This window comes from Carex rostrata, chromosome 23 (genome assembly GCF_964058835.1).
Source record: "Carex rostrata chromosome 23, lpCarRost1.2, whole genome shotgun sequence".
NCBI lineage: Eukaryota > Viridiplantae > Streptophyta > Magnoliopsida > Poales > Cyperaceae > Carex > Carex rostrata.
Genome location: NC_135940.1, coordinates 1,529,843 through 1,543,547, shown reverse-complemented (window position 1 = coordinate 1,543,547; position 13,705 = coordinate 1,529,843). Strand labels below are relative to the sequence as shown.

At 35.2% G+C, this 13,705-nt stretch overlaps 2 protein-coding genes across 3 annotated transcripts; one reads left to right on the top strand and one right to left on the bottom strand.

The window, feature by feature from the left end:
* Positions 1 to 820: 820 nt before the first annotated feature.
* On the top strand, positions 821 to 5,144 carry CPNIFS (chloroplastic NIFS-like cysteine desulfurase). The gene is made up of 10 exons (XM_078324667.1): positions 821 to 1,138; positions 1,371 to 1,504; positions 1,595 to 1,754; positions 1,970 to 2,156; positions 2,485 to 2,630; positions 3,366 to 3,438; positions 3,527 to 3,590; positions 3,687 to 3,786; positions 4,393 to 4,551; positions 4,827 to 5,144. The coding sequence occupies exons 1-10, from the start codon at positions 896 to 898 to the stop codon at positions 4,995 to 4,997; spliced, it is 1,437 nt and encodes a 478-aa protein (XP_078180793.1). The 5' UTR covers positions 821 to 895; the 3' UTR covers positions 4,998 to 5,144.
* A 5,583-nt stretch (positions 5,145 to 10,727) lies between these two features.
* LOC144574959 (uncharacterized) lies at positions 10,728 to 11,787 on the bottom strand. 2 transcript variants are annotated; one of them, XM_078325070.1, is made up of 2 exons: positions 11,546 to 11,787; positions 10,728 to 11,356 (listed from the first exon to the last, which is right to left on the bottom strand). In XM_078325070.1, exon 2 carries the CDS (start codon positions 11,345 to 11,347, stop codon positions 10,865 to 10,867), a length of 483 nt encoding a protein of 160 aa, XP_078181196.1. In that variant the 5' UTR covers positions 11,348 to 11,356; positions 11,546 to 11,787; the 3' UTR covers positions 10,728 to 10,864. The 2 variants fall into 2 exon arrangements, with proteins under 2 accessions (XP_078181196.1, XP_078181195.1); XM_078325069.1 differs by having other exon boundaries at positions 10,728 to 11,390; positions 11,546 to 11,767.
* Between the last annotated feature and the right edge of the window lie 1,918 nt (positions 11,788 to 13,705).

The following is a 13,705-nucleotide window of genomic DNA, read 5'->3' as shown; positions in this document are numbered from 1 at the left end:
GGTCAAGGGTACGGGTACGGGTTAGACGGGTACAGATTCGGCGAGTACACGGACCGGGATGGTCCGGGTTTGAAACGGACCGGGTTATCCGGGTTTAATGGCAAAAATCCGAGTTCGGTCCTTTTCAACCGATACCCGGGTTACCCGTGAACCTGAGTCAAACCCGAGCATGGTCTGGACTGGACGAGTACAGATCACGGACGGACCGGACCGGATTTGACCCGCCCTGGTTATTTCAAAACACTAATTGCAGCAAAAAGAATTTTTTTTTTTTCATATCTCATGCATCCTTTCCGCTAAAACAATTTTTTGATTGTAAAATGCTTGTCTAACAGAATAACCCAAGCTCTAACACACTTTTGTTAAAAGAATCGGGTTTGGATGGTTCCAACCCCGAACGAACCCACTAGAGTTTCAGCGGCTGGATGTGAGTGTGACTATTTGAGTTCAGTCTCTGAGGTAAACTACGGGCTTTCAAGATCAGTGTAAGTACATAACTAACGGATTCAATTCAAAATTAAAAAATATGGTACTTCGGTGATAGTAGGTGATATTAATTCGGCGGCAATTCAGACCTATACCGCTTAGGAAATACAGCAGATTTATTTCCAAGGATCCTAAACAGGAAATAAATCTGCTACAATCCTGAAAGGGATTGTAGGATCCTATGATTCTAAATCCAACCTTTTATTTGTTTTGAGATTCGTGCATAAAAACAATATTTATGGAGATTCGTACAACCAAAAAAAAATAAAAGGTTGGATTTAGAATCATAGGACCCTACAATCCCTCAGGATCGTAGCAGATTTATTTCCAAACGGCTTAAGGGTTTGTTTTTCCTCGCTCTCCCCTCTCCATTTTCTCGTCTAAATTCAGACCTGTCAAGTTCTCAGCCATGTCTTCTTCACTGTGCCACTTCTCATGCTACAACCCCGCTCCCCACTCCTTCTCTAAGCTTCTCTCTCCCCTCTCTCGCCTCAAGTATGCTACCCCCAATACCCTCTCCAGTTCCGGTTTGGCAAAATCCACTTCTCATGTTGCAAAGCTATCTTCTTCTTCGGTTGCTGTCTCGTCTAAAGATTTGGGATCAAATTCACTTGGGGATATTACCAGACCGGATTTTCCGATCCTCAATCAGGTATCTTTTTAGCTGAATTCGTTTATTTGAATTCATAATAGTCAAGTTGAATTTGTGTTCAGTCGAATTTAAATGAGTTGTAAAATTTATTCTTTATTGCATTTCCAAACTTGTAAATTTTGCTAATGGGGACAAAATTGGAATAAGTTCCTGATTTGACACTTCTCTTGTATTGCTCTTATTACATGAATTTTGATGATTTGATCAAAATTATCTTTTGTGATGTATGCAGGAGATACATGGGGTTAAATTAGTATACTTAGACAATGCCGCAACTTCTCAGAAGCCTTCCAGTGTAATAAAAGCCTTAGATGAGTACTATCAATTGTACAATTCCAATGTACATCGTGGTATACATTATTTAAGGTAAAAAAAAAAAAAATCTTATGCTTAATTCTTATGCATATTTATATTTTTCTTTATTTTTCTGTTTGTAACTTTTTTTTCTGTAAAAAGTTCAAAGGCAACAGATTTGTATGAAGGTGCAAGGATTAAAGTTGCAAATTTCATAAATGCATCTGAAAGTAGAGAGATTGTATTTACACGAAATGCAACGGAAGCAATCAACTTGGTAGCTAAGACATGGGGCTACTCTAACCTAAAAGCTGGTGATGAGGTACTGTCTCTATTTTTTTAATCCTTACTTTCTGAAATTTACTTCTTGGTGCAGTAGCATGCCTAAAAGATTTCAGTACCAGTTGCCAACCCTACTCGGTACATAGGAGAACAGTTGAAAATTAACTATGTATATGGATAGTGATTGCCAATGGTTATCATTTTTGTTAAATTTTGTAATTGTTTGGGAAATTTGGCATCTTTCTTTTCTTTCAGGTACTATTGACGGTGGCAGAGCACCATAGTAATATTGTACCTTGGCAAATGATAGGTCAGATGACAGGTGCAAAGTTGAAGTATGTTGGTCTAACAAAGGATGAGGTACCGGATATGGAAGAATTGAAGCAAATGATGTCTGACAAGACCAAAATTGTAGTTGTACACCATGTATCAAATGTTCTAGGTGAAATTAGTTCTTTATTCCTTTTCTTAATTGCTATTAGGCAATAACTCAAGCTATACTGTAAAAAGAATTATAATATTGTCAGTGCCCTAAATAATGAGAAGTTTTATGCTTCTATAACGCAACAAAAGCATCTTATATGCTCTTTGATGCCTCCTTTCCTGATTTCTTTTTTATGGCATGATTACCCCTCCTTGCGCCCTAATTTCGATTGAAAGAAACTAACATTTCTCAGTTTGGCTTAGAAGCAAACCTGGTAATTTGACTTTTTGCTGGAGGATTAGTGAAATTATGCTTTATCTGAGCCATTTCCTTTTCTTTTAATTAGGTTCTTCTCTTCCAATTGAGGAAATAGTAGAGCTGTCCCATAAATATGGGGCAAAGGTACTTGTAGATGCCTGTCAGAGCGTACCGCATATGCCAGTTGATGTACAAAAGCTTGGTGCAGATTTTCTTGTAGCATCTTCTCACAAGGTAAAACTGCCGTGCATCCTTCTCTCTTTTTTATTTTTTAATATTATAAGATTTATTTGATGAGTCTAAAGTCAAAATGGGTATGATGAAGTCTTTGTGTAGGTTTAGTATTCTTTTCAAAGAAGAGAATGTGTAGCTTTAATATGTGTTCTTTTGAAGATTTAATTGAGCATGATGGGCAAAAAATATTAGTTTTCTGGATTTCAAAAATGAGGGTGGTTTCAATGCCATGAGCTTTTGTTGCCAAGAAAGTACCACAACCACAGCCTCATTTTTCATTTATATTCTAAAATTTGAAACCCGGATGTCGAATCCGAATTGTTGATCTTCTTCATTTTCATGAGAGGTGTGTCCATATAAATTTTATAAATTTTGGAGCTCATTTTATATAAGATCATATGGTCCCAAAATGAATGCATTAAATTTAATCTATCATAGTTAATTAGATTCGTTCATTTTCAACCACTTGGATTTAATATAAAATAAACTCCAAAAATCATAAAATTTTAGGTTGACTCATCTCTCATGAAAATGAAGAAAATCAACTGCTGGATTTTACATTTGAATTTAAAATTTTGAAAAATAAATGAAAATTGATATTGTTGCATTTTATGGTACCAAAACCTTATTGTATTGCAACCCTCCTCTTTATAATAGTATCGATTGGCGTACTCTGGAGTATGTTATCTATAAAAGGGAACATAGTATTTAGTATATGAACTAAACATATCTCAGATGTGTGGCCCCACAGGCATTGGCTTTCTCTATGGCAAGTTGGACCTCCTGAGCTCCATGCCCCCGTTTTTAGGTAACAAAGACATAATTTTCTTCAAACCTTTAACTTATTAATAGACTTTTATTCTGTATCTACCATAAGCATTTTTTTTCATCATTAGGTGGTGGTGAGATGATTAGCGAGGTGTTTAAAGATTACTCGACCTATGCTGAACCTCCTTCAAGGTGAAACCTATGTACTATGATGCCATTAAGGCATAACAACTGGTACTTTGTGTCACAATTTAGGTCATAAAATATTGCCTTTCTTTTATATGTTAGATTTGAGGCAGGAACTCCAGCAATTGGGGAAGCTGTAGGTCTTGGTGCAGCAATTGATTATCTATCTCAAATAGGCATGCACAGAATCCATGAATATGAGGTTACAGTACCGCTTTTCTTTTTCTAATGTATTTATTTAATTTCTTGGGTGAAAATGAAATAGTAACTTGTGCATCCAAAATTATGTCAATTAGATTATGAGAATAGAAGATTTGAGACCTGTTTAATACGATGGAAGTACCTTGGCACTAACTAGATGTGTTTTTTTGGCCTTTATTTGTACTATTAAAAGGATACTTAATGTTTATGTCTTGTCCCTTCCAGACCTCATAGATGTATATACTTTTGATAAATTGCAAGGATAACCCACAAGACAACAAATATTAGTGCTCTTGTTTCCCTTCATTCTTTTGAAGATGCCCAAACTAACCTTTATGTATTTCTCTGCATATTGATGAAGTGAGAGGGGTAGTGTTGGTACTTGATAATGTTGCAGAGGGGCAGGGTTTATAGCCTTCTTCGTGACATTTCCTGTAATGTACATTAGTTTTGTGAGTGATAGATTTACCATCTTTGTTGGTTATATGTAACAGTTTCAGATTTAACTTGACATTTCTTTTTTGAAGTAAAAGGATGTTTCTATTCAGATAAATAAGATTGAACGTTCTCTCTTGTTGACATATAAATACCTTTTTATCTTTTGTAGAAAGAGTTGACAAACTATCTATATGAAAGCTTACTGGCAGTGCCAAATGTTCGAATCTATGGGCCAGCTCCATCAGTAGCTGGTCCCCGGGCATCTCTTTGTTCATTTAATGTTGAAGGCATTCATCCGACAGATATTGCTACCCTTATTGATGACCAGGTATTTACATGAAAAAATGATTTATAAAGTTTGTTCATGCTTTACTGTTTGTAGATTCAATGATTTATAAATTTGTATGCTTGGTAAATAAATTGTGCACAATATACCATGTCTTGATCTCTTTATTTTAAGATTTAAACGTTACTTCTAATCCTTCTGGGAGATTTTTTTTCTCAAAATGCATACATAATAAACCCATTCTGATTGATGAAAAATTGACCTTGTGTTTTTTTGGTGTCAACTCTTTTTTAATATTGTTTTATTTTGTAATGTAGCATGGAGTGGCTATAAGATCAGGGCATCACTGTGCACAGATATTGCATCGTGAGCTTGGTGTGAGTTCTAGCGCAAGAGCAAGCCTTCACTTTTACAATACCAAAGAGGAAATTGACTCCTTCATCCATGCACTGAAAGATACTATTAGTTTCTTCAAGTCCTTCTCGTGAGGCCTCTCTCTCTTTCAACCGAGGCCTCATTGCTTATTGCCTGTGATGTAATGTAGCTAGTGGGCCATTTTGGAATTTTGTTTATTGAGTTGTTTATGTTTGTAAATTCTGAAAATTGCAAGTTATATCATTTATTATTAACTGTGACTTGTGTGATCTTAACTTGGCAGTCGATGTTTTGCAAATGATGATAGGTAAATTGAATCATAACTTACCTCATAGATTATCTTTCAAGTTGAGAGAATCTGTTGTTGCCTTACAGTATGCCGATGACACGGCTATCATAGCCAATTCAGATTAAGAGACTCTGATCTCACTCAAAATTATTTTAAGAATGTTCACTGCAATTTCGGGACTCCATATTAATTATGATAAAAGTATGTGGATTCCGATTAATATGCAAGAAGAGGCGTGCATTCGTGCTAATCTGATTTTGGGGTGCTGCCGATCACAAGTTGGAAGGTTGGAAAGATAAACTCATGTCACAAGGTAGTCGGTTGCAACTTGTTAATTCGGTCCTTTCTTCTATTTCTATTTATTTCATGGCATGTTTTCAACTTCCTAAATGGGTAATTAATAGATTGGACCGAATTATAAGATCTTTTACGTGGGGAAAAAATGAAGAGAATAAAACTGGAATTTCTTTGTTAAATTGGGGTATATTGTTTGTTTACCAAAAGAATGGGGTGGTATGGGAGTTTCCAACTTGCGGTTTAGAAACATTTCTTTACTCTTGAGGTGGTGGTGGAGGTTATATACCAATGTAACATGTTTGTGGTCTGAAAAATAAGCATGTTAAAACAGAAACCAATCAGTCAAAGGAACAGAATTGGCTGGGCATACGTGGGTTCATTTTTTTGGGGTGCTTTGATCACATTATATCCACTCTTCACTTGGTCTACTCAGACAGCAAACAGTGGGAGTCAGCTGCTATGGCGAGGGGAGCCTGGTGGTCAATACTCAGCGAAATCGGCTTATGCAATCATGGTAAGTGGTGGTAAAGTTGCTTGGCCTTTTTCTAGTATATGGAGATACAAAATTCCACCAACTGTGTGCATATTTATTTATCTCCTGCTTAAAAATAGACTTCTAACTCATGCGTTGATGGTGAGAAGAGGCTTTACTGTTTCTCCAAATTGTGAGACGTGTAGCAGGGGTATAGCTAAGTCAGTTCTACATTTGTTCTTCACTTGTCCGATGGCAGTGAGGTTGTGGGACAGGATGGCATCCATTCTTGGGGTACGCCTCTTCTACATGGATGAAACAGTTCATGGCATTTGGTCTAAATCATGTTCCAAAGCGAGATTAGCAGGCATGGGGAAAAAGCATTGGTCAGTTTACTTTGTTTCCACCTGTTGGTCGATCTGGAAACAACGTAATAAGAATATCTTCTTTGAAGGACAACAATTGCCTCTCAAGGTGTTAGAGGAGTACACACTGCAAGAGGCGAAGTTGTGGCTGCAATATTGTTAGTGACGAGGGATTTCTCACTTAGATTTTGATTTGATGTTTGATGTGCGTATGCTTTGTTTCATTTATTTTTGCTTCTTGTAAACACTGACAGCCACTGACAGAATTTTCAAAAAAAAAAAAAAAAAAATCCTTGTGTGATCTTAACCTCGTAGTTGTGTGTATTTACTTCTACTGGATCTTGCTGTAGCAGAGAGACTACATATAATGACAGTTTTTCTTTTTATAATATATAATAAAAAAAAATACTCTGCTTGGTTAATTACTTGTGACTGGACTGGTAAATAATTTGCTGAATATAATTATCCTATTTCCTGACTAGCTACTAGTGTTATTAAAAATGTATTGTTCTTTTTCAGAAGATAATGGTCAAGCAAAACAAAAAAGAAAAAGAAGCACATTCATTGTAACTATTTCACAAGGCTCACAAGCGAGAAAATATTAATATAAATTTTTTAAAAGAAACAAACGGACTGTTTTTTCATCTTATGTTAGTTCTTACAACATGACAGCCAGAGGAATTGTTCAATTGATTCGTGAAGGACAATTTGCGTAGAAAAACACAATAATAGTACATGAAATTTTCAGAAGACGATGAATGGAGATGAATCAGAACAGTTTTGCATTAACGCCTTGCTAAGGAATTGACTTGTAAATTTCTAACTTGTGTCATTCCCCAACTAAGGAAGCAATTTGTTCGGTTTTATCATACAAACCGAGAAGGTCACCTGTGTGTATAAAGAAAATTTTGCGGCCTCGCCATTTTGCCGGGTTGCTAGGCATGTCCTTCAAGATACAATATGCGGATTTTCCAATGAAAACTCACATAAGAGTAAAAGAAACTCATGATTTGTATTACAGTATTACTGTATTAGCATTGATTGAGTCTGGTCCTTGTCTGTACCAGTTGTCAGTTGCTACACCTCATACCACCAGATTGTATTTGGCAATTCAAATATTTTCCTTTGTGTATGTTCTTTATTACATACTTGCATGCATTATATAACATATTTCATACGATTTGGAAAACTGGATTAATTACCTGCAGACTGGATCAAGAATTATACCAGTTGCTTGATTAATTACATATTTTATGCTCCTCTGAAGTGCTGATACCGTACCATAAACCCTGGACCTGAAAACACAAAAGAGAAAGAACGAACTGTGGTTCAAGTTGCAAAAAAAAAACACCTTTCACTTGTCCTAAATAATTTAAAATTATTGAATTTAAACACTTTCAGATTATTATTTTAAAGTTACATTTTCAGAAAATTGCTATATTTGGTGGATAGTTAGAAAAAGAGTGATGCTTACATCTATAATATCGACAATTTCATGCAATCATGGTGCCAGTGAAAGCTCATCAATGAGCTTTTGGAGTGCAAGAGTGGAAGTATTCCGTTGTATTAACAACCAAAATGCATTAACATGTACAATATATACAAACAAATTAGCAAGTGAACCTCTGATATAGAATAAAAAAAATTATATGAAATTATATCTCATACAATCATTTGCCATCAAGCTGCTCAATCTTGACCCTAGTGAGATACTAGCACAGGTTCCTCGGTTCCTCTACTGTAAAGATGGAAAAATAACTAAGAGAAATTTTTGTATTCATGTCATATGTGTCAAATACTGTCCTCCATATATCATAAGAACAAATATATGATATGATAAATAAACAAATTACATAAGGGCATAATTAACTTGCCACATGCATCAACAATGTCATCAAACTCAGCCTCTCCAGAATTCTGAACTTCTTGTTCAATCTCTCTTATAGTGTCGATATAAATCCTGAAATACCTAAAATCAGAATGCTAGTATTTAGATTGAGAATTAAATTTTAGAACTAAACATCTCACCAATTTCCAATAGAGTTTGATCCACAAGGAGGTATACTATATGGCTTTCTCCCTTCTTTCTCCAAATTATTAATTCTTCAATGAATTAGCATACAAGGTAAAAATATGCATACGAGAATCATACAGTTACATAGAAATAAGAATTTATATCCTAATTAAAAAATAAGATCAATGTAGCAGAGCGTGCATCAACAAGTATAGTATACAAATCCAGCTAAGAAATATGTTCGGAAAGAGCAAGGAATTTCTTATATATAATGAAAAAAAAAGACACTGTCGCAACATTATAAGACTAATCCATAGCTATTGCAGTAGTATTCTAGTATTAATGTTTATTGTGGGCAATTTTTATTTTAGCGTATCTATAATTATATCTTGTGATTCTCTGGAAGAAAATTATCTAGTGAGAAAAAAGTTCAATTTTAAAAGGAGATAATTGTATAAAATAAACTTTGTATTCAACAAAATTTTGCGCACGTAAATTTCATCCTTCCAAATATTAAAGACATGTATATGATAAACAATTACCGTGCACGTATGCATTAATGCATGCTAAATTAAAAAAAAAAATGTTTCTTAACGTCTGGCTTATTGCCCAGAGGTAGCTCAATATTTGAACTGTTAGTTGCTAGCGGGACCAAGATAAAAGTTTCTTGGATATGGACGCTGCTGATAGAAACAATTATAGGTTTTCTCAGCTTGTGAGATAAACTGTTTTGGTTAAACTAGAGGCTAGAATTGAATTTGAGACTTGTCTCAGTGTTAAGAAAGAAAAGGCAGCATAGTTGGTTAGGAAAAAATCTTGAGAGTTCGATTCCTCCAAACAATTTTGCAACCTCTCGTAAGGTTTTAAAAAAAATAGAGGATTGTCTTTTGTTAGTGGGATGATGGACTTGAGCAAAAATATAATTTTCTACCTCAGAGAATGAGATTTCGTTTCTTATGTAATGTAAACATGGTTTCAGTTGCCATAATTGCAAAATGGAGAGCAAATTAATCTTGATAAGCGCTTTGCAAAACATAACAGGATAAATAAAGGTTAGAAAATCCACAAAACCTATAATTGATTAAGTTGACAAAATATGTACAACATCCCCACTCATCCACCCACCCACTCTCTCCCAATACTTTCCTTCAAACATCAGGCATCATATTTCCTTTACAAAGTATCCAACTGAGCAACTGAAGCAAAGCATCCTGAAATGGTACAATATGTATTAAGCTTAGCTCTTCAGTATTATTAATCTTTATTATTTTGTTCACTATGATAACATTGCATCTGTGGCTGGTACGAAGGTGCAAGGATCAGTTCTTACCTTAATTGTTTAATGTGGACCTAAATCTGAAACGAAGCCTGATTAATTATAGAACCCACACTAACAATAGAGACGGCAAAAGCTGCAAGTAAGAAACAACTCCAACTTGTACCACCGGATACTGTGTATTCTTCTACACACGCTGACAGGCTCAATTATAAAGCCAACATAAGAATTTATCAAGTTTGTGTAGTTAACAGCACATGTTAAAAGGAAGCCGCTATTAGAAGTTTTTTCTTTTTTCTTTTTTGCATGTTCTACGAATGTGAGGTTACAAATGCACCCACCGTGGGCATTTAATAAACTACTTACTTGTACAAGTGTGCATGATCCAGTCAAAAAGACCTTATCACATGAGTAAGTAACCATTGGAAAGCAAACCAACACAAGAACAGCAGCTGGTTTCCATTAAAAAACACCTTATGTGCATGATACCTAAGCAAAACTGCAAAACTATACTTAAGGACCCAATAAATAAGATGTACAAATTTGACAACTAACCTATTTCGCGAGAACTGAGAACTCAAATCTCAACCAAACACCTCTGCACTTGTGGACCCGCACAGACATGTCTTCCTCTTGGTATTTTCCTCTTCACTCAGACCATAATCATATGCCAGCTCAGTCATAGCTGCTACATGATTATCCATGGCACAAAAATTGCAACTTGAGTATGCCACTCGTCAGTATGACCATGCGCCACAGATTGCCAAAACAAATTTAGCGAGCAGCTATGATTAATATAACTCGACACATTCCCCATGTTTTTCACACTTAAAACGAAATTTAATTTCATTGCAGCATCCCTGGGATCGTAACAAATACTCATCCTCCTCCTATCCATTGGACACTGTCAGAACATGCCTACTGGAACTGTCAGTCCAGTCAACAACTCGCTGAACACATACGGTGGTATTTTCCATTTTTCATCTCAAATCAGTCACAAAATAACAAAATTAGTACCTTTCTTGGCAGCTGACGTACTTGTTACACTGATTGTATCCATACCGGAGCAAGAGAACTGAGACTGGGCAAAAAGAGGGGGATGGGGGGAGGAGGGCAAAGTAGATAGAAGATAGCGTAATGAAATTTATTTTACAAGGGGTCTAAGAAGTACTAATACTTGCAAAAATAAAATAAAAAATCTAAAAGAAAAAAAAATGGAAATTTTAAATTTAAAGTGGGAGCCCGGCACCTCAGCCCCTTGGCTGTATTAGGAAATATTCAGCTCGCTCTTGCGCTTTCGACCTCTACGCTTCTTGACCTCTCCAGTCGAGACAGGAGGGGTTTCTGTTTGAACAGGAGCAATCAGCTCACTCTTGCGCTTTCGACCTCTACGTTTCTTGACCTCTCCAATCGAGACAGGTGGGGTTTGCATTTGAACAGCAGTCGGGTTTAAGACAGTTCTTTTCAACTTGGGGCTTTTCAGGACTTGTGGTGTAGGTGCACCAGAGGCACCCATTAAAAACATAGGTGGCGGCATTTGTCCAGGGGTGAAGCCTGGCGGGTTGGTCCCGGACTCGGCATTTGGTGCACCAAAGGGGGTAACACACATAAAGGAGGGGTTGTTTGGAGGTGTGGAGGTGTGAAACCCTAGCGGGGCAGGAAACATAGGAGCTAGGGAACGAATCGGTTTTACATCTAGCACTGTTGTGTTGTCCTGCTCAGCTTGAGTTGATTTTCTCGGCCTACCCATATCTAATCCCTTGAAAAGAAAAAGAAAAACGATCTTTGGTCACCTGAAATAGAGAGACAGAGAAGAGTTGATAAAAATGAGTGAAGTAGGTTTCCTACAGTATAAAAGACAGTAAAATTGACAAAAAAGCGAAGAAAAATCCGAAACGAAGGAAAAACAATTTCAAGTTTAACCAGATCTAACAAAGATAATTTTTACCAGAGAATGAGGCACCGGGAGATAGAGCTCCGAAGAAAACCGAGGTTGATGGTGAATTGACGCTACTAACTCTAGGGTTTGGGTTTTGATGTTATAAGAACATCAATTTTTGGCAAGCATTTTGTGAGAATTTATCTAATTTTTGATTAATTAATTAGCATCCTAGAGCAGTAGAACCCCACTTTCTTGTCTCTCTCTATTAAAACACAGAAACTTCGGAATTCAATCCAGGGCAATACCTGACTGAGTACAATGAGATCTTAGTCGTCAGTTTTAATCAAACACAAATCTCAAAGTAGAATTCCAACCGTTCGGCAATCGGCATGATGAATTGAGCTCAGATATTTCAGATGCACGTGGAGCATATACTATTACAAACACCTAAAGCAGGAGTAATTTTCAAAGTCATGTGATTGATTTTTTAAATATAAATTTAATCAAATAACTGAGGGTTAATTTTTCATATACTAGACTTTTCTAATTTCTTATAAATACTTAAAATTATCTAATGTATCCCTCAATTCTTAAATTTCTTTCTTTTTTTATCTATTACTCAATAAATTTGAATTTAAAGCAGGATATTGTTTAAAGTGCACCTGGCGTAAACAACTTTTCCCCTTGCTATTATTTGGGAACTTTATCTTTCATTTTCGGCGACATGGCGAATTCGGATCTCGTGGGGCAGAATTATTAAATTCAGACGGTTCTTTCTTAATTTTGTATGAATCTCAAAATAAACCTCATTTATATGCAACATACATTGAATTTCTTTGGTCCAACATAGACTAAATCTGATAGTGTTTTTCTACGGTACCTGGGAAAATACTGACTCTGACATGATGGGCTATTTTTATGAATCCATATCCTCTGCATTAACGCACCATTTGAGTTAATTTTCTGGCCATGTGATCAGAATTCGGATCAATCTAGTGCACTCCTATAACAAATGGGCCCTTTAATATTGGTGCGGATTTAAATCGGACGGTCCATATATTATTTCAAAATTTGAGTTAACTCAGAGGATACAGATTCCTAACTTTATAGGGCTATTTCTGTAAGGCTATTTTATTAGGACCTAATAGGTTGTTATAAAATTGTACGAGATGAAAATTTTCAAATACAATAATTAACAAATTAATATATAACAAGTTAACAACTCATGTCTATTGGTATGTATGAAAATAGTTGTGAGAATATACTAAAAGGATTCGATAACAATCCCCGCAAAAAATCCCGCACATACTGCCAAAAACAATCATGGGGAGACCGCTCAATCATTAATACTCCGCAAAAACTGTTAGTATTTAACTTGAAGCATCAAAGTATTTATCTTGAATTTGCAAAGTATTAATCCCTATGCAATGATCTCTATTTATGAAAGAATAAATCAATCTATCAGTTGTCCCCGCACAAAATTTCAATTTTTTTTAATTGTCCCCGCACAACTGGGGGCCATTAAATAAACAATCCTCTCATAAATACTTGTCATTTATCCCCGCACAAAATTTTATTTTTTTCTGGATTGTCCCCGCACAACTGGTGACCATTAAATAAACAATCCCCTCATCCAATGATAAATACTTCTCAGACATAATAATAAATAGTTTATGTTACATGGATAAATACTTCTCAGACATAATTACAACTTTCAGTTAAATATCAATGATAAATGATTCTCAGACATAATGATAAATATTTTATGTTATATGGATAAATACTTCTCAGACATAATTGCAACTTTCAATAAAATATCAATGATTAATACTTTTCAGACATAATGATAAATACTTTAAGTGGTAAGGATAAATACTTTTCAGACATAATGATAAAATATCAACTGAATTTTGGGCCAAACCTTGATCACATGGTTACTAAGTGGTAAGAACATAACTTTTATACAAACATTGTATTGGATCCTAAGGAGTATATGTTATGTTTTATCACATGGAATTGCATATGTACAAAAGGCAATATGTATATATGTTGCATGAATTGAAATCAGTTATAGTTTTATATATTAATTCATATATAATAATCGGTCCAACAGAAGTTTATTGTATATTTTTCATATAAATAATTTAAACCATCTAACGTTATTTTTTTTTAATATTTGGTTGTTCTCAATTTTTATCAACTTTAAATTGTAATTTTCAGTAAAAT

Coding starts and splice junctions, on each gene's coding strand:
- CPNIFS (XM_078324667.1), top strand. CDS start 896: ATGTCTTCTTCACTGTGCCACTTCTCATGCTACAACCCCGCTCCCCAC. Junction 1,755..1,969: donor ACCTAAAAGCTGGTGATGAG/GTACTGTCTCTA, acceptor CTTTTCTTTCAG/GTACTATTGACGGTGGCAGA. Junction 4,552..4,826: donor CTACCCTTATTGATGACCAG/GTATTTACATGA, acceptor TTTGTAATGTAG/CATGGAGTGGCTATAAGATC.
- LOC144574959 (XM_078325070.1), bottom strand. CDS start 11,347: ATGGGTAGGCCGAGAAAATCAACTCAAGCTGAGCAGGACAACACAACA.